A 23,084-nucleotide genomic window follows, 5' to 3' on the forward strand; every position below is an offset into this window, starting at 1 on the left:
CAACATTTCGGTGGATGGTGAGAGACGTTCGGTTTGGCATCCGACGTCCACACTGGGAATAGAGAATGGAGGATGTTGGCACTGCGGCTTCTGCCCAGTCAAATCAGAATATCTGGTTCCACCTCAGTGACTCGAACTGGATGTGACAGGACAGACCCCGGATTCTTCTATTTTAACCATCTTTTGAGTCTCCGAAGAAAGCAGCGATCAGCCTAATTCCAGTGAAAGTTGCAGAGACGCCTTCCCGTCAAACCGGCCTGGGGAAGGAGAGGTCTGGGCTTCTAGTCCAGTCCTCTCGGAAGCACTACATGGAGCCCTCCAGGACGAAGAGTAGATCAAGTTTCCTTCTGGACAATGGATCAACATCCAGGGGGACAGTGGCTTGTTGTCCTGAACCAGAAGAGAGGGCAGAAGGAAAGCTGGGTCAGCCTCTCATCAGACGAGTGAGAGACGAGTGAGGTATTCGTCAAGGAGATGCCAGGAAGTTACACGGGCTTCTGGCCGTGACCCTTGTCAGTCTCGTTCGACCCTGGAACCCATCACGAAACGCGACAGATCGAGACTTGAGGAACATACACATGTTAGGAAACCAGGAGGTGGAGAGACTTTGCTGGGTACCAGGCTTCTCAGGCCCATCCCAATGTCTATGTCTAGGTACATGCCTTCAAATTCCACATTATCTGGTATATTTGATTAAAATCTGCCACCTGAGGACATGGAGGTATTGGGACTGCGGAAGACGGCCTTGATGTATTTTGGCACGTGGCTTATGGGCCCGGCAGGGGACTTGGGAGGATCTTGTGACATATCTTTGGCATCTGGAGCCTATGAACTCGCGGCCAGTGTAGCTACAGCTGGAGGGTCCATTTGATTGTGGTAATGACAGTCTGGAGGTTGGATTATCTGGTCGTACTGGAAGAAGTCTGTTTTCTCCTGGGATGTCTGAATGAGATGAACTTCACATTGACTTCTTTCCCTATTCTCACTTTCACATTTACTGATCGTATCATCAAGAGAATGTGGTTACCTTTCCACTGTTCACGTTCAGAAATGCGTTTTGGATGGTTCGGCGGAGAGCACGAGGGAAGGAGGTGAGGGCTGGTCCGGAGACAAGTGGCATCATTTTTGTGGACAGGATGCCTATCCTTTATGGGCGGAGTCTTCTTGTACATCCCAGATGATATGGTTTGTGGCTGTAGGACATTCTTCCTAAGCATCTCCAGGGAATCTGAGAGAAGGAAGAATGAGTTGGGTTAGACATGCTCAAGGAACTCTCCTGGTTATCGAGGGTGAAAAACCTTTTGGGTGAAGTTGGGATGGGATCACCTCCGAGACACGAAGGGGGTGGGGGGTGGGGAGGGGGGGGGGGGGGGACGATGGCCGGGCCAAAATGGACTGCTTGGAGAGGAGCCAACTGAGGCTGGTGCGAAAACGTCCATGCCTTGGTACTTCCAATTGTAGAGGGACAGTCCTGCGACAATGGGGACGGAGGGCAATATTGTGTTATTATTGCGATTATATAATAAGGAGTGAGGTATCTGCTGATCCAGAGGGGTGTAATTTACATTGCTTACTCTGGAAAACGTTTGATTTTTTTTTGTTTTCTACGTCCCTCAGGCTTGTGGTTAGTAGCGCGCGCGCCAACCTTTACCCTCGGGTTTACTCGAATGGTTAAAGTCATTCTCCGGTCCCAGAAGACTCGTGCCCTGAAGGCTGTCGCGAATGACAAAATTGTCTTTGAGACAGATAAGCCATATTTCGTGGGGTCAGGTGATAGGTCGGCCCCAAACCAGCTGTACTCCGTGGCGGTGATCATCGCTCCAAATACGACACGTCAGGGTGGATAAATTGCTGGAAACGTCTACTGAGAAACGCCAGAAGGTTGTTCCAGTGAAACACTCGCGTGATGGGGATCAGCCAGATCCAGGTCTGAGATGAATTGATGAGCTAGAGCGGGAAGGCTTCTTGCCCAAGTATAGCTCTGAGGGATGTGTCTCGGTGGCTTCTGGCTATGGAGAAGACAAAACAAAAGGTAAGAGTTATCCAGTTTCTTTGCTAAGCATTACAGTGGCTTCTGGCCCAGATTGCATGCAAAGCCCAGACATCCGATGTACCTGCAGGTGAAAGTATTGATCCGGGACTGCATCCTTCATCATAAAGGTGGGAGGAGTGTAGTGAAAGTATCCGGGGGTCAATGTTACCGGGGTAAATATTTGCCTCTAGTGAGTGAGGGGTGTTTGTATTGCCGGATGTAGCGCATGCGCAGAGTGTGAAGCGAGTGCGAAGCGGGCACGATGACTGTCAGCGGTAAAACAAGTATATATCACCATTATCCTGACCTAGAACTCATCAGAATGTAGGGAAACACTTCATTACCCTGAATATTTGTCATTGACTAAAATTCCATATGACGCCATGTTTTTACTTTACTGAACAATGAACTGCTGTACTATCTTTTCCATCTTATAAATATCGCTGACTTATTTTTGTTTATTTAACTAACAGCTGATACAGAACAGACAGGACGGTACTGTAGACTTTTACCGGAACTGGACGGAATATCAGACAGGATTTGGTGACATATAGGACGGGGAATTCTGGGCCGGTAAGTACAGTGTATATATGAGGTATTATACAAGTCTATTATTCTTCCTGACTGATGTCTTATGTTTCGGTACAAAAACCAAGTTATGATAACAATAACAAATGTATGTGCTTAGACAAAAATAACAAAATTTATACTATCTAGAATAACGTACCATGGGTTATATTTCATTTTTGTTTTTTTACAGTTATATTGTTTGTCGGCATCAGCAACATGTGATACAAAGACATATATATAAATCAATGTCTGACGATTTAATAAATATTTTGTTAGGTCTGAACATAATACACCTCCTAACCCAGAACGGCTCCAAACTTCGTATCAATTTGATGTCCTGGAAGAACGATACACAGTACGCCGAGTACCAGGACTTCCGTGTGGGGGACGAGTCATCGAAGTACCGACTGTCGGTATCGGGATTCTCCGGGAATGCCACCTGTAAGTTTTTTGTTTGTTTGTTAAGAGTTTTATCTCTTTAAAAAGCATTTAGAAAGCATCATTACCAAATCATTTTATGAATAGGAAAATTATAAAAGTTTCCACATTGTACGTTTGTATACCAGGAAAGCGTTGAAACCCTAAACATACAATTCAAATTAAAATGTAAATAGCATACATACGATATATTTTTGCAATTTGGGTCTACTAACATAGGAGTTACACAATATTGACAAACAGTTATAGAATCATCACCGAATGAGATGAGAAATCAGAAACTCATAATGTCGACTATCGATTAGATTTTGTGTGTGTTATTGTTTACTGCAACTTAGCCTTGTCCATCAGTCTTTATAAACATATAAATTGAATACCGACTTGAGTTAAAACACATTGATTCACATATGAGTGTATGAATCTAGTAGTTAAGTATAATTAAGATTTAAGTCAGCTTCAGTTGGTCCCCGAACTAGTATGACAGTACAATATAACCGCGATGTTCGGTGTAATCAATCCTGTATAACCTGTCTGTGTTTTGACAGATGATGGTATGGATTACCATGACGGTGACCAGTTCTCTACCTACGACAATGACAATGATGTGGATGAAGGTAATTGTGCTGTAAGTCGTAACGGCGCCTGGTGGTACAAAGCCTGTAGTCATAGTAACCTGAACGGGCCGTACGTACAGGATACTGGGGATGATCGTCTATCGATGTGGTGGTGGGAATTCTACTCTGGCCAGGGTCGCGTACCTTTGATGAGGTCCAGAATGATGGTGAAACATCCCGGTGTTTAACACGGACAACAAACGAATCAACAAATTTATTATGTATCTTATCCCTTGTTATTTTCCATATTGTATCTATTTTTATTTGTATTTCATCAAACAGTTGGTTTTAAATCTGTGTATCGTTACTGTGATTTAATCACATAAACATCAGTCAATATAATCATATTTTTATGTGTAATAATATAGCTGCGTCTGTTGAATGTCTTAATAATTAAAAGATTTCTAAGGAAAGAAAACCATAGTTGTTATTTATCCCTCCAAATCAAATGTGATTCCCAAATCAATGTCATAAATCATCATTCAGTCAAATACCAATAAACATTATTGTAGCCTTCTCCAGGACAGCACACACTATTTGAAAAACAAAGGAAATTGTTTTGGAAATATCACACAAATTTTATGTATGGAGAATTTACTTGCAGTCCCGTTTTCTTTCGAATTGATTTCAAAATGGCGGGAAATCATAGTAGTGAAATTACAATGAAACGTTGAGGTATGAGAGAAAAAAATATCTTACGTGGATGAAGGATAGGAATGTTCTACTCTCGGGATTACAAAATGTTGTAAAACCCTCGGCAAGCCTTGGATTTTACAACATTTTGTGACCCTCTGGTAGAATATCCCTATTCTTCATATATGCATATGAAAGAGTCTTATAATATACCAGGGGCGTAGGAAGCGGCATGTCTTTGTTCAGATCGAGCAGGGTTGGTTGCATAATGGTATGAAGACATTCACAATTATCATTTCTAAATGCAGGTAACTTTTAATCGAAAAATAACTATGATAAGAACACTTTAAAATCATTAACTTACATCGTAAAACTCATCTCGGCCATTCTAAATAGTAATATTTTTTCGCTGGGGAGACCTCCGAAACACCAAAATCTCGCGCATTCGTCATAGGCAAAATCATCTTATATCGTAAAGCTTAAAACATAACACGGGTTCTTAATTCTCAATTTCATCCCACGAGCCTTTTTTATATTTCCTTTTTCACCATGTATACAGACACACAAAGTCCGCTAAACCTGCCTATATCGTTAGATTTTTTCCTACTTATATAAGTAGGTGTAGAGGCGCACGCATTTTATTTAAATAAAAATATTATGGTAGATGTCTTCGCAATATTATCTGAACTCAAGGCTGGCATCTAAGTCACATGACCAACGACACCAAGCGGCTTAACACGTTTATGCCAAATAGCATGCTGAAAACTATTACACGACCGTATTTCGTATTTATCTATCTTTTCATTTCTAACGTATCACTTATTGCTAACACTTATACAAATGTACATAATCACCTCCGATACTCCAGGGGTTCCGATCACTTAGATCTCTACACCCCTGGGGTCAGTTTCATTAACCTTCATTACCTTTAAGGAATTCTTTAGCTTAACGTTTTCCATAGGAAAGCATTACAAGTAATCAGGCATACAGAATAATTCTAGCATTTTTTTAAAAAAGTAAATACATTTGTATTGAAAATTGGTAATATAATTAATTATTAAATATCCAAAAAGAAGTTTTATATCATTATGGGTATTATACATGTAACTACACGTACACACTTGAAATGCAATGGTAAGGTTAAATATGTAAATATTATAATTCTGTTTTTGTTTTTGATTTTTGGGGGTTTTTCCCCATGAGTTCGTGTTTTGTTTCAGTATTGACTCCATTATTTATTCATATATATCCCGTGTAAATGACCAGAAAATCTCGATATAGCTTAATCAAAAAAATTTTTTTTGTGAAAATCTACTAGACATAATCCATATGTGTATTCCGATGGGTGCATTCAACAATAGCATTGATGTAATCAGATACATCAACAGTACTGCACTGTATGCATTGTATACAAGATTGCATGTTATAGATCCTTTATACAAGTACAGTTTGTACAGAAGATGATATAAACAATTGTCATTTGTAATGCGTACTCAACACATTATGGTACTTTTTTTTTGTGAGCGTATTATTGCTTATATCGCGTTTCCTCCTAATATGGTGTGAGACAACCCATTTTTCGCGGTATCTTTCTTCGCATCTTTATGGCTATCGGGGTTTCGCAACGATTTTACAGGGTTTATTATATGTATTGACAATAAACAAGCATCGCTCGAATGTATGAACTTGTCAGATTTATTGATGAAATAGTGATAGCTGAAAGTAAACAAAGTTTACATAAGTATGCTGATGTTGGTTTGATTATTATTTACATTAAATGTAAATGGCAATACAGCATAATAGACAACATTAAAGACGCATGATCCGTATCTTTCAGGGTCCGTAAAACAAACAATGACAAGATATGGTGTAATAGCCCTAAAAAGTTATGAACTTTCCCCAAATTACAAGTCTAGAAAGTTAAGAGGTCCAAAGATATAAATATGCAAAATTTTATTTCAGACTTTTGAGCGGTCCGACAGAAAGTCAAAAGTTACCGCCTACAAAGCTTAGAAATGCTACTTTGCGCATGCCCGGAAATAAAAGTTGTTTACCGCAATGGAGCGAGCTTTGCAGTGAAAGCTCGCCGGCTTAGAATCAACTGCTGATTTGAAGTGAATAAGGAGATTATTTAAACTAAAAATGTTGTGAATTGCTGAGAATATTATATGGAAACGAATTCGAGCTATGACAACAACGTTAACTATGAATTGTGAATGATCTACCAAAACCACATAAACTGACTTCTCTTCGTCTCTATAGGGTGAGTGGGGTCCCGAAGGGGTAACAGTTATATTTTATACTGTAAGTGTTTGGTTGCTTTTTGGAATTGGTACCATATTAAAATAGAGATTAGAAATCAGGAAAACTGTTGATAAATTGGGGAACATAGAACAGCTTTAATCTTGGATTACAACAGGAGCATTAATAGAGTCGTATTATACGCGTTTCCCTAAAAGATGATCGCATTCTTTAGTGTTATGTATGATATACATGTAGCTACAGTACATGTACTGTTACAGCGTGAGGAGTGTGATATCTTTTCTGATATATATTTGTATATTTATATATACGCGGTGATATGTATCCTTTTAATGTGTGATAGGGATATTACTGTATTAAAGAAGCCACTTTCAAACTTAGTTCATCAGTGCCCGTGTGTGTACACTTGCAATTGGTCACGTACTCGTTACCCTATCTGCTGGGTCTTAATTATATAAAATTCACACCAATACAATACAAGTGGTGTAAGTAAGGAATAGTAATTGATTTTTTACAATATGTATTATATATTATGTCCAATACTATTAGTACCATTATTCTTCACATGAAATTGCCTAGACCTCTGTAATTCACGAAATGACTCAGTAGTACCAATGAGGTTTGATTTTGATAAACTTGTGTTCAAAAGATGTGTTATTGTTATAAATTTGTGTTGGACAGAAAACAATTAGAACTAGTTTGTTTTACATGTAGGCTTACACTGGAAGATTATGTACATACATGTATATATATATACAGCATTTATCACTGAACATTAACTGATATTTACTCCATATTTTCTTTATAGAATGTATGGGACCTTCAACCAGATGACAGACGTACAAGATGTGATGACAGCTCACCCAAAAATAAAAAGGAAAAACAACTACGTGTATCTCAGATCAAAACTGACAGTAAAAAAATACAGTATGTTTGTAATGTACCCATTATGAACCAGAAAGAAATGATTTTCAAGAAGGAAGGACAGATTCAGACTTGTATGACAAAACTAGAATAATTCTTTACTCTTTACATATTATCACCAGGATATTTTTAAATAATTTATTTCTTCTTCACACAAATGAAAAAAGGAATAATAATGATTATTTCATGTTTACATACCTAGTATGTATAACTTTTGAATAATTTATGAACAATAAACCAATTAAAATAATATATGTCATTTGTCTGAGTTGTTTAATTATGTAGTGTTCATTTTAGAAATGTTCAAATACAGAAAATAAATAGCAAACAAGACTGGGGCTAGATCAAATGTTATTTGTTGCAAAAGTCAGTGTCAAATCTCAAGATTTTGAATCTATAGATATACAGATATCCCTATGTGTAATTAAAAAAATCTTGTTGTGTAATACACATATTGCACATATATAAGAATATCCATATATCTGTAGAGACAATAGCCTGTGGTGCCTGTTGTTAAATTGCATTATTCATTATTGACTATTTTTAAGTTGCAAAGTTTTGATTGAATTAGAAAGGAATAGACTGACAATAACTTCTAATTAGTCCAGGTCAATCAAGGTCTACAGGTAAAAGCTCTTAGCAACTCCACTTAGTGTTTGGAGAAAGATCACACTAAAGGAATTAGGATTACTTGAATATATAAGAATAAACTAACAAAATAATTCAATAAAGTTAGATTTTTCACCAGGTTAGACTATATACAGACTAAAAAATGAATTTTTTACTTTAATTACTCTGATGACATGAGAATCACATGCTATAGTCAGCTTATTTACTACTGGATGCTATTTTGAACTCCAGTCATTTTTTGATTGACTTAAAATTCAATGCACAATATGTGTACATGTACACTATACAATGTATATGTATGTGATATTTGTGTATGAATATGATTGAAAAGAAACGCCTAGGTCTTTCATTATACAGTGTACATACATATTTCTGATTCATTTGATTCAGAGGCGAATTCTGGACATTATATAATATGGTAGCTATATGGTTCATTGGCAAGCTATATGTTCCCATGTACATGTACATCACAAATTTAACCAAGAGAGCTGTCTTCATTATCTACACAGAAAATATATACATAATTGCATGTTAGACATTCAGAACTTTTAACACACATTAGACCGCCTTATTTCAACCTCAACCCTTTCTTTTTATTTTATTTTTTTTTTATTTTTTGTAATCCTTGAAATCATATAACCAAATGTTTATAGTTTCACCAGAAATTTATCATCATGTTTTAACGAACATGTAGCTTTTCCAACATAAACATCTGAAAAATACATAGAATCTACATGTATAAAGTTTTATACTCGTTTATGGCGGTACATGGTGGTTTTTTTTATCACTAATAGATATGTATACATGTATACACATATGACTTTGAACAAAAATATATATTATGTCAAATTTGCTCTCCGAGTTTATTTTACTAGATTTATTATTGTATTTCATTTGGACCTTTTTTGTTTATAAAACAAATGGTTATCAAAAGCAAGTCAAATATCGTCTGAGATATTTGTTTAAAAAAGTATCACTAAAGATAAAGATTTACATGTAGATAACCATTTGGTCTCTATCTAGTACGATGTATCTTGTCTATTTCATTATTTATCAATACCATTATTTATATATCTGGTACATTTTTGTACAATTTATTATTTAGTCTAGTACAATGTATATTGTATCGCAACACGTATTTTATACGAAGTTTAAATACCGTTCCAACAAATATCCCTCCGGTGGCCCCCGGAAATTAGGCAAAGCATAGTCAACCGATCGCCGTATTGTAAACACTCAAAATGACCGAATGGAAGTATTGTTTACACGACGATAATGTATATATATTGTTCTGGGGGACTCTTTAACTTATCACAAAACATTCCCATGTCACGATAAGCAACAAGTTCATCCGTAGAAGTTCCTGCTAACATGAACGACACACTTTTGACTAGGCACGCCATTTCGTTTGGTCTGGAAAGTCACGTGATCGTCTAAGCATTGAAAAGGGCGCGGTATGCATATTCAAACACTCTGGGTATCGAACTTTTAATCATTAATTTCCTTTGAACTCGGGACTTTTTTGGTGTGTAATTAGGGGAAAGTTGATAACTTTTTATAACATATGAATCCTAATTTTCTTTTGTTGATTTACGAACCCTGAAAGATACGGATTATGCGGCTTTAACAGTACCAAAGATATGGTTACACTTATTTCTTGTCTCATCCATACACAGTTATACACTTTACACTTGCAAATATTTTTAATATAATTATGGCGAAAGCATCTTTAATAAACTGGCTTGTTGCTTTACTTTACAATACTGGCAGAATAAGCTTGAGTAACTTATAATAAATGGACATGAAATATATCAATAATATCTAATGACTAGATCAGTAACATGTTGACGAGACAAATGAGTATTGAAACAAGTGCAGTTATAGAAACAAACACCGTAAACACGTGGTTAAATTTACCGCTTCGACCCCATATCATAATATTGCAATTATCGATTAATTATTTATTCTATGACCTTGGCTTTGAAACAATGTTATTATATAATAAAGGTATCAACAAATATTATTATATAGCTATAGACTTACACAGTATGGGCCACAATAAAGGCTAAAAGTGGCAAACAGCATATTGAGAACCGTATCAAAACAAATTTGGGCGGATATGGAGAAATACAAAGGGCGATAACTCTAAATCACATAAAAATTATAGGTAGCATACACCCATATAATTACAGGCCTAATAGGCAGAACACTCCTCGCCTGATATTATTATATCACTATATCTTATATTATATATTATATATATCTTATCTATATATTATAAAGCAAGATGTTATGTTTCTTAACTTGACAGCATATAAAATTGAACAAAATAACACTTGGCAGTAAAAATTAAAATTCCAGTTATTTAAGGCAAACACTTGTAATGAGATTGACTTGATCTCGAAGTATGACACATATAATAGGGAATGTGTCAACACAAGTAAATGTTCGTAGCTATAGGAATGTCACATTTCTCCTTATCATTATTCCATAGGAACCAGTCCAACAATTTCAGAGACAGGATGTAGAAAGTTAGATATCTTGTTGTCGCGACACACACGAAGCTCGACTTGACGTACTAATCCGTCCTCACTATGAATAACGCGTGTCACAATTCCCTTAGGCCAATCGTTTCTCGTTGTCTGTGAATCCTTCATTAGCACCACATCTCCAACCATCACATTGCACGATTTCTCTTGCCATTTTCTCCTTGGTTGTAAGGAAGCCAAATACTCTGTTCTCCAACGACACTAGAACCTCTCTGCAAGGACCTGGACATGGCGCCACTGTGAATGGTACATGTCTTTGAGACTAAGATGTTGGACGGACTCTGTCCACGTTTGATCTTCAGTCTTCTAGGTAAGAAGAGTGGATGGCGATAAGATGAATGGTTGCTCCGGATCAGATGACACAGGTACCAAAGGACGAGCATTTATGATGGCAGTAACTTCAACGAGGAAGATACAGAGGACTTCATGGGTGAGGTCCTTTCCTTTATTTCCCAACAACATGACATCGAGAATCCTGCGTGACACACCAATCATTCTTTCCCATGTTCCGCCAAAATGGGAGGCGTGAGGAGGGTTAAATATCCATGTAGCGCCGTGAGTTGACAAGAAGTCCTTCATGTCCTTACTTTCGATTACAGTGACTCCAAGATCGGAGGTAGCACCAACAAAGTTTGTTCCTCTGTCTGACCGGAATTGTTTTACTTTCCCGCGTATAGCATACAGTCTTCTAACTGCATTTACAAAACAGGAAGAGCTCATCTCTTCTAGCACCTCTATATGAACTGCTCTCGTAAACATACAGGTAAATAGAGCTGCCCAGCGCTTGTTGGAAAGAACACCACCCCTAGTACGTCGAGTTGTTATCCCCCATGGACCAAAGACATCGACTCCCACAAAGGAAACTGGCGGTGTGGGCGTGACCCTGTCAATAGGCAAATCAGCCATCTTCTGAGTCCAGGGGCGACTTCTGAGTCTTCTGCATATAACGCAACGATGTACGAGGAGGGATATCAACCTTTTACCACCAGTCACCCAAAATCCAGCTGCCCTGACTGCTCCTTCAGTGAAGTGCCTCCCTTGGTGAGACACAGATTCATGGTAATGTCTCGTAATGAGAGTAGCTATATGATGTGACCCTGGGATCAGAATCGGATGTTTGATGTTTTCTTGCAGGCTGGACATATTTAGTCTACCGCCAACGCGCAGTAGTCCATCCTCGTCTATAATAGGGCACAGTTTTAGTAGAGAACTGTTTTAGGTAGAGGTTTTCCTTGTCCAAGAACGTCAACCTCACGACTATCTGCTTGTTTCTGGACCTCTTTGATTATAAATACCTCAGCAGCATGCAGCAGTCCTTGGGGCTTTTGGTATTCATCAGGTTTAACCTTTCTTTGTAGATTTTTGAAACGTTCCGCGGTAAGTATGACCCGAGATACAGCTCGAATAAGTTTCATCCAGTCAGAATGTTTGTGTATTAGATCTGTAACAGAGGTAGGCGAGATTTGAGTCTTCATAGCAACAACCTCTGGGCGAACATTTTCATCCTGCGAAGGTTCCACCAGCGAAAACGACTCTTCCTTTAACGTAGAGCGTAGAAAAAGTTGAGGTGGTCCAGAGATCCACATACTATCTTTCAGCTGTGATGCAGGTACAAACCGTGTGCCCTCATCAGCAGGGTTACTCTCCGATGCGACATAAAACCACTGTTCTGGTTTCGAGAATCTGAGTATCCTACTTACTCGGTTGGCAACGTAGACATAAAACCGTCTTGTACGGTTATTCAAATATCCTAAGACGACTTTACTATCGGAGTAAAATGTCATTTGTTCTGGAGGTAGCGACAACTGTTCAGAAAGAATCTCGCCTACTTCGACAGCCAGCAGAGCACCACACAGCTCTAGGCGCGGTATGGAGTTGCCATGTTTGGGGGCCACCTTGGACTTCCCCAGGAGGAATGTGGTGTAAGTCTCTCCGTTGTTATTTAGGGTAAGATACGCCACTGCTGCTATAGCGCGTTCCGAAGCGTCAGCAAATATATGCACCTCGTTGGTCAAGTCACCTTTTGAGATGGGAGTTCTTCGCGGAATTGAGAAGCTATGAAGATGTAATAGAGATTTCTCCCAGGTTTCCCACTTGACGCGTTGTGTTTCAGATAGGGGCTCGTCCCAGTCAACCGTTCCCGCGACCATATCGCGAAGCAGGACCCTTCCTTGGATGATCACCGGAGCCAAAAAACCTAAAGGATCGTAGAGGGAATTGATGGTGGAGAGCACCCCACGACGAGTGTATGGCTTCGGAGTGTCGTACACCTTGAAGAAAAACGCATCGGTATGAAGTCTCCAACACAGGCCTAAACTACGCTGAGACGGTATGTCGTCATCGCCAAGATTAAGATCTTTTAAATCCTGCGCAAGGTCTTCGGATGGGAAGTTGTCGAGAACCTCCTGGGAGTTGGAGCAGATCTTGTGTAACCGAATATGACCTGTGGCCAAAGCTGCTTGAGTACGTGTGAGAAGGCTAACCGCTTTTGCCGGAGTCGACACAGAAATCAAGCCATCGTATACGTAGAAGTTGTTTTGTACAAAGTCATAAAAATCACTTCCATAATCGGTCTCGGCATCCTTAGCCGTTTTCCTGAGTCCATAGCTAGCCACAGCGGGGGACGGACCGTTACCAAACACGTGTTTGGTCATCCTGTATTCTGTCAAGGGTTGCGAGGGGTCATTATCTTTGTACCAGTAGAAACGGAGAAAATCCCTATGATCTGGTCTTACTGAGAAGCAGTAAAACATTTGCTGTACATCAGCAGTTACTGCTATCTCCTACTTCCTGAAGCGAAGTAACACGCCAAGCAAGTTATTCGTAAGATCAGGGCCTTTCAAAAGGACTTGGTTAAGGGATATACCCGAATATTCGCTGATGAATCAAAAACTCCCCTGATTTTGCCGGGTTTCTTTGGGTGGTACACGCCAAATAAAGGAAGATACCATCTTTCTTTGTTCTCATCTTTGTTCTATTTCTGCGTGACCCTGGTCGATGATACCCTTCATGAAATTTACCATATGTTCCTGCTTGGTATGATTTTTCTGCAGGTTAGCATCCAGCATACGTGCCCGTTTAAGAGCGAGGGGTTGGTTTTTTTGAAGACGAGGACTATTTTCGCGAAAGGGTAATGGTGCTGACCAAGACCCATCTGTGGTTCTGACAAATTCTCTGTCCATCAGCTCCATGAATGAGCGATCTTCGAGTGACAATCCTGGTTTGTCGTCATGCTTCGTGCAAAGGAATATGTTGTTGCGCAGGTCAGGTGAATCTTTAACCTGAAACTTATTAGCACACTCTTCAAATAGACTCACTCTTCCGTCCGGAAGAACTTTCGTTTTCATTACGCTTACAACATCTGGCTTGTGTGTTTTCCCAAGGCAGGTCTCGCCTACTACGACCCATCCTAGCTTCAATCTCTGAGCAAAAGGATCACAACTGGACCCTGTCCGCTGTTCAGTCATATGATAGACTTCTGGTAAGTCTCTTCCTATGAGGAGTTGGATATCTATTTCTGGTTCCACGAGGGGCAAGTTAATGTCCGACATGTGGGGATACCAGGTAGCCACTTGTGGTGGAGGAATTTCTTCCCTGTTACTAGGAATCTGATTACACTCGATAATAGTAGGTAGGTTCATGGTGTATGTCCCATCCATAGATGTCACGGCCAATTCATTGAGTCGACGGCCATGTGTAGTTTGCTTTCCTGAGCATGCTACTACTGTGAAAGGTACGGAGCCGCTTGCGGGAATACCCCAATAGTCAAAGATTTCAGAGCGTCCGAGGCTTTTATTGCTTTGATCGTCCAGGATCACGTATATAGTACGAAACTTATCTGGTTCTTCCGCAGGATGTAGCTTGACAAGAAGTGTTTTGACGCAGGAGCGTCAACTGAATCCCTTTCCACATATTCTTGTACACTGACTTGACACAGACGTTGACTGATCATGTCTCTCTGTATTTTCTGATTGAGGGAGCTGGACTGGTCTGGGAGTTCTCTCCTCGACGTGACTTGACTTAACCCTTTGCTGTTTATCAGAGTTCTTATGGTAGTTGTCAGAAGTTGGATGGAGAGCTGTGGGATGTTTGTTACTACGACATATATCGCAACATATCACTTCATGACAGTTTTTGTAGAGATGCGAGTTCGACTTACAACACTTGAAGCAGATGTGATGCTCCGCGAGCAACTTCTTGCGTTCCGACAAAGACTTTTCTCTGAATTTTCTGCATTGGTTAAGTGTGTGATTTGAGTCATGGATAATACATCTACCTTCTTTGAAGACCACGTCTTTGTGCTGGGTATCACCCTTTACATCGGTTTTCTTCACCCGAATATCTGTGCGACGCTGATTATCAAAACGACGTGTGCTGGCAGCAGATGAGCTATCATGACTGAATATCATTAGGCCTGGGTCATTTAGCACCGATGTCATCTCCTTCATAAAGGTTGCGGAAAATCCAAATGGAGGATAGACATTGCCATGTGATTTTGTATACGATGCTGCTCTATCTGTCCATTTAAATTGCAATCTGGGTGGTAGCTTCGACACCACCTGGTTGATGCCAAGGGACGAGTCGTAGTATGACAGGATTCCTGTAAAATTGCTGTTTTGCTTCACAGTGTAAATTTCTGTTATGATGTCCAATAGATCATAATTTTTCAGGGTCCTTGGCAGTGACTCTAGGAAACTTGTCCAGCTTTTTCTTTAGCGAGGGTTCAATTACCTCAGGGCAGCCATATTGATCATCTAATCTTCTCCATAGTTCTTCACGACCATGGTTCGGGTTACCAGCTATTGATGCCCGTATGCTTTTTGCATGACGTGAAGATTTAGGCCCCAACCTTTTGACCAGTAAGTCAGGCTCTTCTGATGGATTTGCATCCACCTCTTTCATAATGACTTGGAAGCTAGCCTTCCAACATATGTAATTCTCTGGAAGGTCATCAAATTGTGAAAGTCTAGACATTGTCATTTCTTTCTTCATCAGACACTTTGTAAAATCTAGGCAATGAGTTTGAGCATTGACAGCCGCTGTAGGGTGAAATGAAGGGGCTGCAGGATTCCAAAAGGTTTGTTCTCGCTGATAATTTACTTGAGGTGGGATTTCAGTCTTATCATTCGGACTAGCACTAAACTGGTTTCCATTTAGAGAGTTCTGTACTTCGACGTATTGCCGAGTCCTTTCATTTACTACTTCCTGGTCCACACTTGACTTTTCGCTTTCAGAAAGGCTGTCCTCTTCTAAAACCTTTAGTTCTGTAGCGGCTAAAGCTGCTTCTTTCTTAACTGTGAGAACATCTAAGTCCACTTGTAATTCTAACTTTTTCCTGGTAGCAGCTGCTTGAGGTTTTTTATTCCTCTTCCTCTAGCCTGGCTTTCTCTTTCCTTAGCTCAGCCTCCTTTAACTCAAATTCTAACTGAGCCTAAGTAGCCGCCACTTTAAGACGCTGTTTGAGGACTGATGAAGATGACGAAGCATAGTCACTGCTTTCCTTAGAACTTCTATTACTGCGAGACAATTGTTCCTTTCGTTCTGATCGTGCCCTTGATCTATTGCTTATTGCTTTGTGTTTTGTTCCAATGTTAGTGATTCCCACATTCACGCTGAATTGAGAAAGAGCCTGCTGTACTCTTGATTCTAGGTGTGAACGATGTGATAGGCGATTAGACTTTTCCTCTAGGCTGCTCTGTGACCTTTCTTTGGTGAGGAACTGTAAGAACTTTTCTGATAATTCTGTGTAATTTTGTAATAATTCACGAATGCGTGCCTTTACCTCATGTACACGAGATAACTCTGAGGCTGGAATGTCGACCGTAATAAGATCATCGATATCTGTGGTGAGTCTTAAAAACTTTGAGGAGAATGTTGTCACAGTTTCCTTAAACTGTTCCTCTGTTTTTTGAGATAGTTTCCTAAGCCGCTTCTCATCTCCTTCAAAATCTTGATTAGTTGATGAACCATCTAATGGTTGATCCTCATTAGTGATCTGTTTGGTTTCAGGACAGCTTGAATCCTTTTTTGCCTCCATGATTGGTGGTGATTGACTGTCTTTCACTGTACTGACAATAAACAAGCCTGGCTCGAATGTATGAACTTGTCAGATTTATTGATGAAATAGTGAAAGCTGAAAGTAAACAAAGTTTACATAAGTATGCTGATGATGGTTTGATTATTATTTACATTAAATGTAAACGGCAATGCGGCATAATAGACAACATTAACAGTACCAAAAATTATGGTTACACTTATTTCTTGTCTCATCCATACACAGTTATACACTTTACACTTGCAAATATTTTTAATATAATTATGGCTAGAGCATCCTTAATAAACTGGCTTGTTGCTTTACTTTACAGTACTGACATAATAAGCTTGAGTAACTTATAGTAAATGGACATGAAATATATCAACAATATCTAATGACTAGATCAGTAACATGTTGACGAGACAAATGAGTATTGAAAAAGTGCAGTTATAGAAACATACGAGGGATGTTCCGAAATTAATGTTACTTGCGCAATATCTCGTGGAAATCGTGCTAAATGGGCTTAAAACTACCTCGTGGCGAAAGCGTGATATCTGAAGCGTGATATCTGAAGCGTGATATAGGTAAATATCTCGCTCACAATTACACTGACCTTGGTGCTGTGTACATTGTTTTGTAGCGCACTCTGGATATAGTAGAATCAAATAATTATAGATGGAAAGATATTAAGGTGTTTTATAAAAATTGTGAATTATATGACCTTGGGGTCTCACGTTACCCCCTGAGGAGGGGTCAAGTTTACTTTAGTTTATATAGGAAAAACATATTTGTGAACATTATTTGCCCAATTTTCGTAGGAAATTAGTCAAACTTGATTAGAATTATTAGCCATTTTAACATCCATATCCGTCCTCAATGACCCCCTGGGGGACCAGAGGGGCAGGACCAAACAAGGTCAAAATGATTAAAATTTCAAAAAATACCTCTAAGTTCACAGGTTTGATGGAAGCAAATACTCTTCATAGTTTAAAAAGTCAGATTTATAAATCACTGACCAACGTCAAGGCCCAGCATATAGTGTTTATATGTCTTTAATTTGTTTCATTATTTGTTTCATTATATATTCTAACTCAGGTGACCGTTATGGCCCATGGGCCTCTTGTTTCGATTTAAAGTACCTGCATTTAGAAATGATAATTGTGAATGTCGTCATACCATTATGCAACCCTGCTCGATCTGAACATATTCATGTATACCGGATTCACACAATCGGCACATTGTTGTGTATCTCAAAATAATAATGAATTAATTGTCTTGCTAAAACATATAAACAAATGAATCTTTTAAAGGTAGGTTTCGCCCAACCAAATAAATATTTTTTGTAAAATCCAATAAACGGAAGAAAAGATGAAAAAACATTTTTAAAATACCTCAATTTAATTTCTTTATACGTTTTGAGATTGAACAAATGTGTCTTGAATACAAAATTGAAGGAAATCCTTGATTTATTACGGTGTCCGTCAGACAAAATAGTATGCAAATGAAGCTGCGATGGATTGTGTTGTCGAAGTTTCGCGCACGCGCATTGTTACGCACTAAAAGTAAACAAAATGGCTGAACGAAAGTGTGTGAGATAAAAAAAATATCTGAAGCGGCAACAAAGTGGAAGGAATTATAATGGAATCGGTAGCACCCTAGGATATCTATAGGGATTTAAATTCAGAGATGGCATGTAGCAATAGAAGAAACAGAAGCCACATCCCAAGCGGAACTTGCTCGGATCTGTTGGGACTCGTGTAACGGCGTTGCACGTGGTGAGTTTTTCAACAAATATGCCAGGGCACATACAGCCGCAGACTAACTACATGTATGTTTGGTGTACGAAGCTAGCGAGCGTATGTAAGTAACATGAAGTGTTTTAGACTATACGATATGTATAAACAGTTCCTCGCACTTCAATTTGTTGTTGTATCTTTAACTAAACATGCCGTGGCAAACTGTCACTGCGATCTGACTTTTTGTTGCACGCTTCCGTTTGTTGCTGCGGTCTCGTTTGGGGAAAAAATACGTCATGTTCTATGTAAAGCTTGACTTCGCTCTATTTTTAGAGGAGTATTTTCCTGGTCAAGCTAGGCAACTGACCACCCATATTGTTCGCTGTATGCATTGAAAATGATCTGAAGATAATATCGATGTTTTGGATAAATTTCCATTTCGTAGTCTTAAATATTTCATTGGGCGAAACCTACCTTTAAGAGACATTTTTTGAAACACTATAATCTCTTGATGGACATTTTAGTCTAGTTTGTGTATATCTAGTTATCATCATTATTACAAGGTGGGGGGGGGGGAGGGGTGGATGTCGCCCCCCGCCTCATACGCCCCTGAGTGTTAATGACTGTATCTGTACAGATTGAAGAACTAAAATACCGCGTTACAACAAGAAATTTGAAGACAACAACTATCGGACATCAGTTTCATTATAGAGATACGTAATTAAAAAAACAACACTTTATATTTGACCCACATTTTCTCTATCTACTGACCGCAAGGAAGGATTTTTTAGTGAGATGTGCGAAATTTTGGCCTAACTTGTTCTCTTAATACCTTCGAATCAGCCAAAATGTGATCAATATATTTATGCTTATGATTATTACTACAGAAGCAATAAAAATCGATTATAGACATTAAGAAAAAAATAGTATTTTAAGACAATTATATGAAAAAAAGAAAGATGAAAAACACGATAACCATTAATTGATCGTTTTACTTTCTATTGTTTTATTTACATGTACATGTACTTTCATACCACAATACTTTGAACTTTTCAACGTACATTGTAAACAGTTGAAATATTAATAACCAACAAAGCCGTAATATGTTTCTTGAATTTTAATAGAAACAGAACCTTTGTGTATAATTTTTTAACTGGGACCTTTTAAAGTAAGTATTTCTGTTTGACTGTACACCGCCAAAAATAGAGCGACTGTATCATAATAAAAAAGGAGACACCTTTTCAAAGATACGAAAAGTATTACGAAACAGAATATATATTCGCTACCTATTTCATTAGTCATTAAAAAAGTCATTAGAAAATTGTCATTTTGTAGCTGTAGATCTAACCATAGATCTAATCATACCTACCAAACGTCCTCCCGCCAAACAACACTGGAGATAATTTCTGGCTAGCAGATGGTGATCTGGATCGTCTTTTCGCTTGACTGTAAGGTAAAATCCAAATGCATTCCGAGTAGTCTTAATGGAAAACGTCTTAATAACTTGGCCACATGATGCTATAACCTGGTGACACGATGCTATAATATGGTGACACGATGCTATGATATGGTGACACGATCCTATAATATGGTGACACGATGCTATAACATGGTGACACGATGCAATAACATGATGTCACGATGCTATAACATGGTGACACGATGCTATGATATGGTGACACGATGCTATGATATGGTGACACGATGCTATAACATGGTGACACGATGCTATGACATGTTGACACGATGCTATAACATGGTGACGTGATGCAATTAAACATCTAGTCTTAAGGCAGCTATGGCGTTCCATAGAATTGTTCCAGGCTTAGACAACAGACTACGTCCCCACTACACTGAATTGTTCCAGGCTAAGGCAACAGACTACGTCCCCACTACACTGAATTGTTCCAGGCTAAGGCAACAGACTACGTCCCCACTACACTGAATTGTTCCAGGCTAAGGCAACAGACTACGTCCCCACTACACTGAATTGTTCCAGGCTAAGGCAACAGACTACGTCCCCACTACACTGAATTGTTCCAGGCTAAGGCAACAGACTACGTCCCTATTACAATAAATTGTTCCAGGCTAAGGCAACAGACTACGTCCCCATTACAATAAATTGTTCCAGGCTAAGGCAACAAACTACGTCCCATTACACTGAATTGTTCCAGGCTAAGGCAACAGACTACGTCCCCACTACACTGAATTGTTCCAGGCTAAGACAACAGACTACGTCCCCATTACACTGAATTGTTCCAGACTAAGGCAACAGACTACGTCCCCACTACAATAAATTGTTCCAGACTAAGGCAACAAACTACGTCCCTACTACACTGAATTGTTCCAGGCTAAGGCAACAGACTACGTCCCCATTACACTGAATTGTTCCAGACTAAGGCAACAGACTACGTCCCCACTACACTGAATTGTTCCAGACTAAGGCAACAGACTACGTCCCCACTACAATAAATTGTTCCAGACTAAGGCAACAGACTACGTCCCCATTACACTGAATTGTTCCAGGCTAAGGCAACAGACTACGTCCCCACTACACTGAATTGTTCCAGGCTAAGGCAACAAACTACGTCCCCACTACACTGAATTGTTCCAGGCTAAGGCAACAGACTGCGTCCCCACTACAATAAATTGTTCCAGGCTAAGGCAACAAACTACGTCCCCACTACACGGAAGTGCTCCAGGCTATGGATAATGTAATTAGCTGTCAACAACCTATATATATATATATATGTACTATGATGATCGAATCTTAACATATATAACGTATTGCAAGATGTATCAATAATGTGTCAAGTCCAATCAACCATTTAACCAAATTTAATTACCCAAATCTCGTTTTCGCGATAATAAACCTTTTTGGGTCATTTTTTTTCGATACGTTTAATCAGTTGAATAAAACATCGCAAATGATCAATGATGTCATTTTTGTGTGGTCCACGAGCACTTCAAGGTCGTGTCACTAAATATCATATTGGTGGAGACTTTCGATCTCCAGAATCCGTAGCAGATAATCAGGAGTCACGATGTGTGGCAAAATGTGTTTGTCAATAATTACTTCTGGAATACATTTTAGTTTCATTTGGTTTGATTATTGTTACCGTCCTGTTACCAACCTGGGTCTTTTTGGACGTACCAAGTTTATGTAGTGAAGGCAAGTTGGAGTGTCTGGAAGGAAAATCAACGGCCTACAGTCAGCATCTGGCAACAGTCCCACTTGGGATTCGATATCGCGACCCAGAGTGGAGGATTTGTGGTAATATGTCTGGACATCTGAACCACTCCGCGGCCGATATCTTAGATTATTTTGGTTCCAGACAAGACGTGTCTAATTATTGTTAGTAGACAAATATAACTGGTTAGCATCTGTTGATTTTGCTTTGTTTAGGCAAATGTTCCATTACAATAAACTATTTTCCGACGCCCCCATGCCCCTGTATAAAATGTGTTGCTGGTGTAAATGTGTGGGTGTTTCAGTTGTGATTTGTTCTCCTTATAGTAGGACTTCTGTGTCCTGTTTGTAGTTATACCTCATTGAATGGTACTGTCACCGTAAAACATGCCCCACGGTCACATCTAATAATAATTACAATTCTACCCAATTCAGATTCATCAACATTACTGAAACATTCATTTACCCATGGATTTCGCCAGATTATCATCGATTCTGCACATGAAAATATACACGTATGACAAGACATAACATATATGCATATAGATACTGCTGCAGTGTATTTACATTCTACAATATGAATAAGACAATATGTGGTCTGTCATGTGTACAATGTGTTGATGTGTGTCATGTGTACAATGTGTTGTGGTCTGTCATTTGTACAATGGGTTGTGATCTGTCATTTGTACAGTGGGTTGATGTGTGTCATGTGTACAATGTGTTGTGGTGTGTCATTTGTACAATGGGTTGTGGTCTGTCATTTGTACAATGGGTTGTGGTCTGTCATGTGTAGAAAGTGTTGTGGTGTGTCATGTGTATAATGTGTTGTGGTGTGTCATGTGTACAACGTGTTGTGGTGTGTCATGTGTATAATGTGTTGTGGTGTGTCATGTGTATAATGTGTTGTGGTGTGTCATGTGTATAATGGGTTGTGGTCTGTCATGTGTAGAAAGTGTTGTGGTCTGTCATGTGTAGAATTTGTTGTGGTGTGTCATGTGTACAATTTGTTGTGGACTGTCATTTGTACAATGTGTTGTGGTGTGTAATTTGTAGAATCTGTTGTGGTGTGTCATGTGTATAATGTGTTGTGGTGTGTCATGTGTACAATGTGTTGTGGTGTGCTATGTGTACAATGTGTTGTGGTGTGCTATGTGTACAATGTGTTGTGGTGTGCCATGTGTACAATGTGTTGTGGTCTGTCGTGTGTACAATGTGTTGTATTGTGTCATGTGTAGAATGTGATGTGGTGTGTCATGTGGAGAATGTGTTGTGGTATATCTCGTGTACAATGTGTTGTGGTGTGTCATGTGTAGAATCTGTTGTGGTGTGTCATGTATATAATGTGTTGTTTTGTGTCATGTGTACAATGTGTTTTGGACTGTCATGTGTACAATGTGTTGTGTTGTGTAATTTGTAAAATGTGTTGTGGTGTGTGAATGTCAATGATGTGTTGTTGTCTGTCATGTGTGCAA

At 39.1% G+C, this 23,084-nt stretch overlaps 3 protein-coding genes across 3 annotated transcripts; 1 reads left to right on the forward strand and 2 right to left on the reverse strand.

Moving 5' to 3' along the window:
• The first annotated feature begins 2,592 nt into the window (after positions 1–2,592).
• LOC138306550 (ficolin-2-like) lies at positions 2,593–3,874 on the forward strand. Its single transcript, XM_069246996.1, has 3 exons — positions 2,593–2,605; positions 2,879–3,043; positions 3,586–3,874. Exons 2-3 carry the CDS (start codon positions 2,935–2,937, stop codon positions 3,840–3,842), a joined length of 366 nt encoding a protein of 121 aa, XP_069103097.1. The 5' UTR covers positions 2,593–2,605; positions 2,879–2,934; the 3' UTR covers positions 3,843–3,874.
• A 7,084-nt stretch (positions 3,875–10,958) lies between these two features.
• On the reverse strand, positions 10,959–11,558 carry LOC138306593 (uncharacterized). Its single transcript, XM_069247032.1, has one exon. It carries the CDS (start codon positions 11,556–11,558, stop codon positions 10,959–10,961), a length of 600 nt encoding a protein of 199 aa, XP_069103133.1.
• A 293-nt stretch (positions 11,559–11,851) lies between these two features.
• Positions 11,852–13,306, reverse strand: LOC138306594 (uncharacterized). The gene has a single exon (XM_069247033.1). It carries the CDS (start codon positions 13,304–13,306, stop codon positions 11,852–11,854), a length of 1,455 nt encoding a protein of 484 aa, XP_069103134.1.
• Between the last annotated feature and the right edge of the window lie 9,778 nt (positions 13,307–23,084).

This window comes from Argopecten irradians, chromosome 13 (assembly GCF_041381155.1).
Source record: "Argopecten irradians isolate NY chromosome 13, Ai_NY, whole genome shotgun sequence".
Lineage (NCBI taxonomy): Eukaryota > Metazoa > Mollusca > Bivalvia > Pectinida > Pectinidae > Argopecten > Argopecten irradians.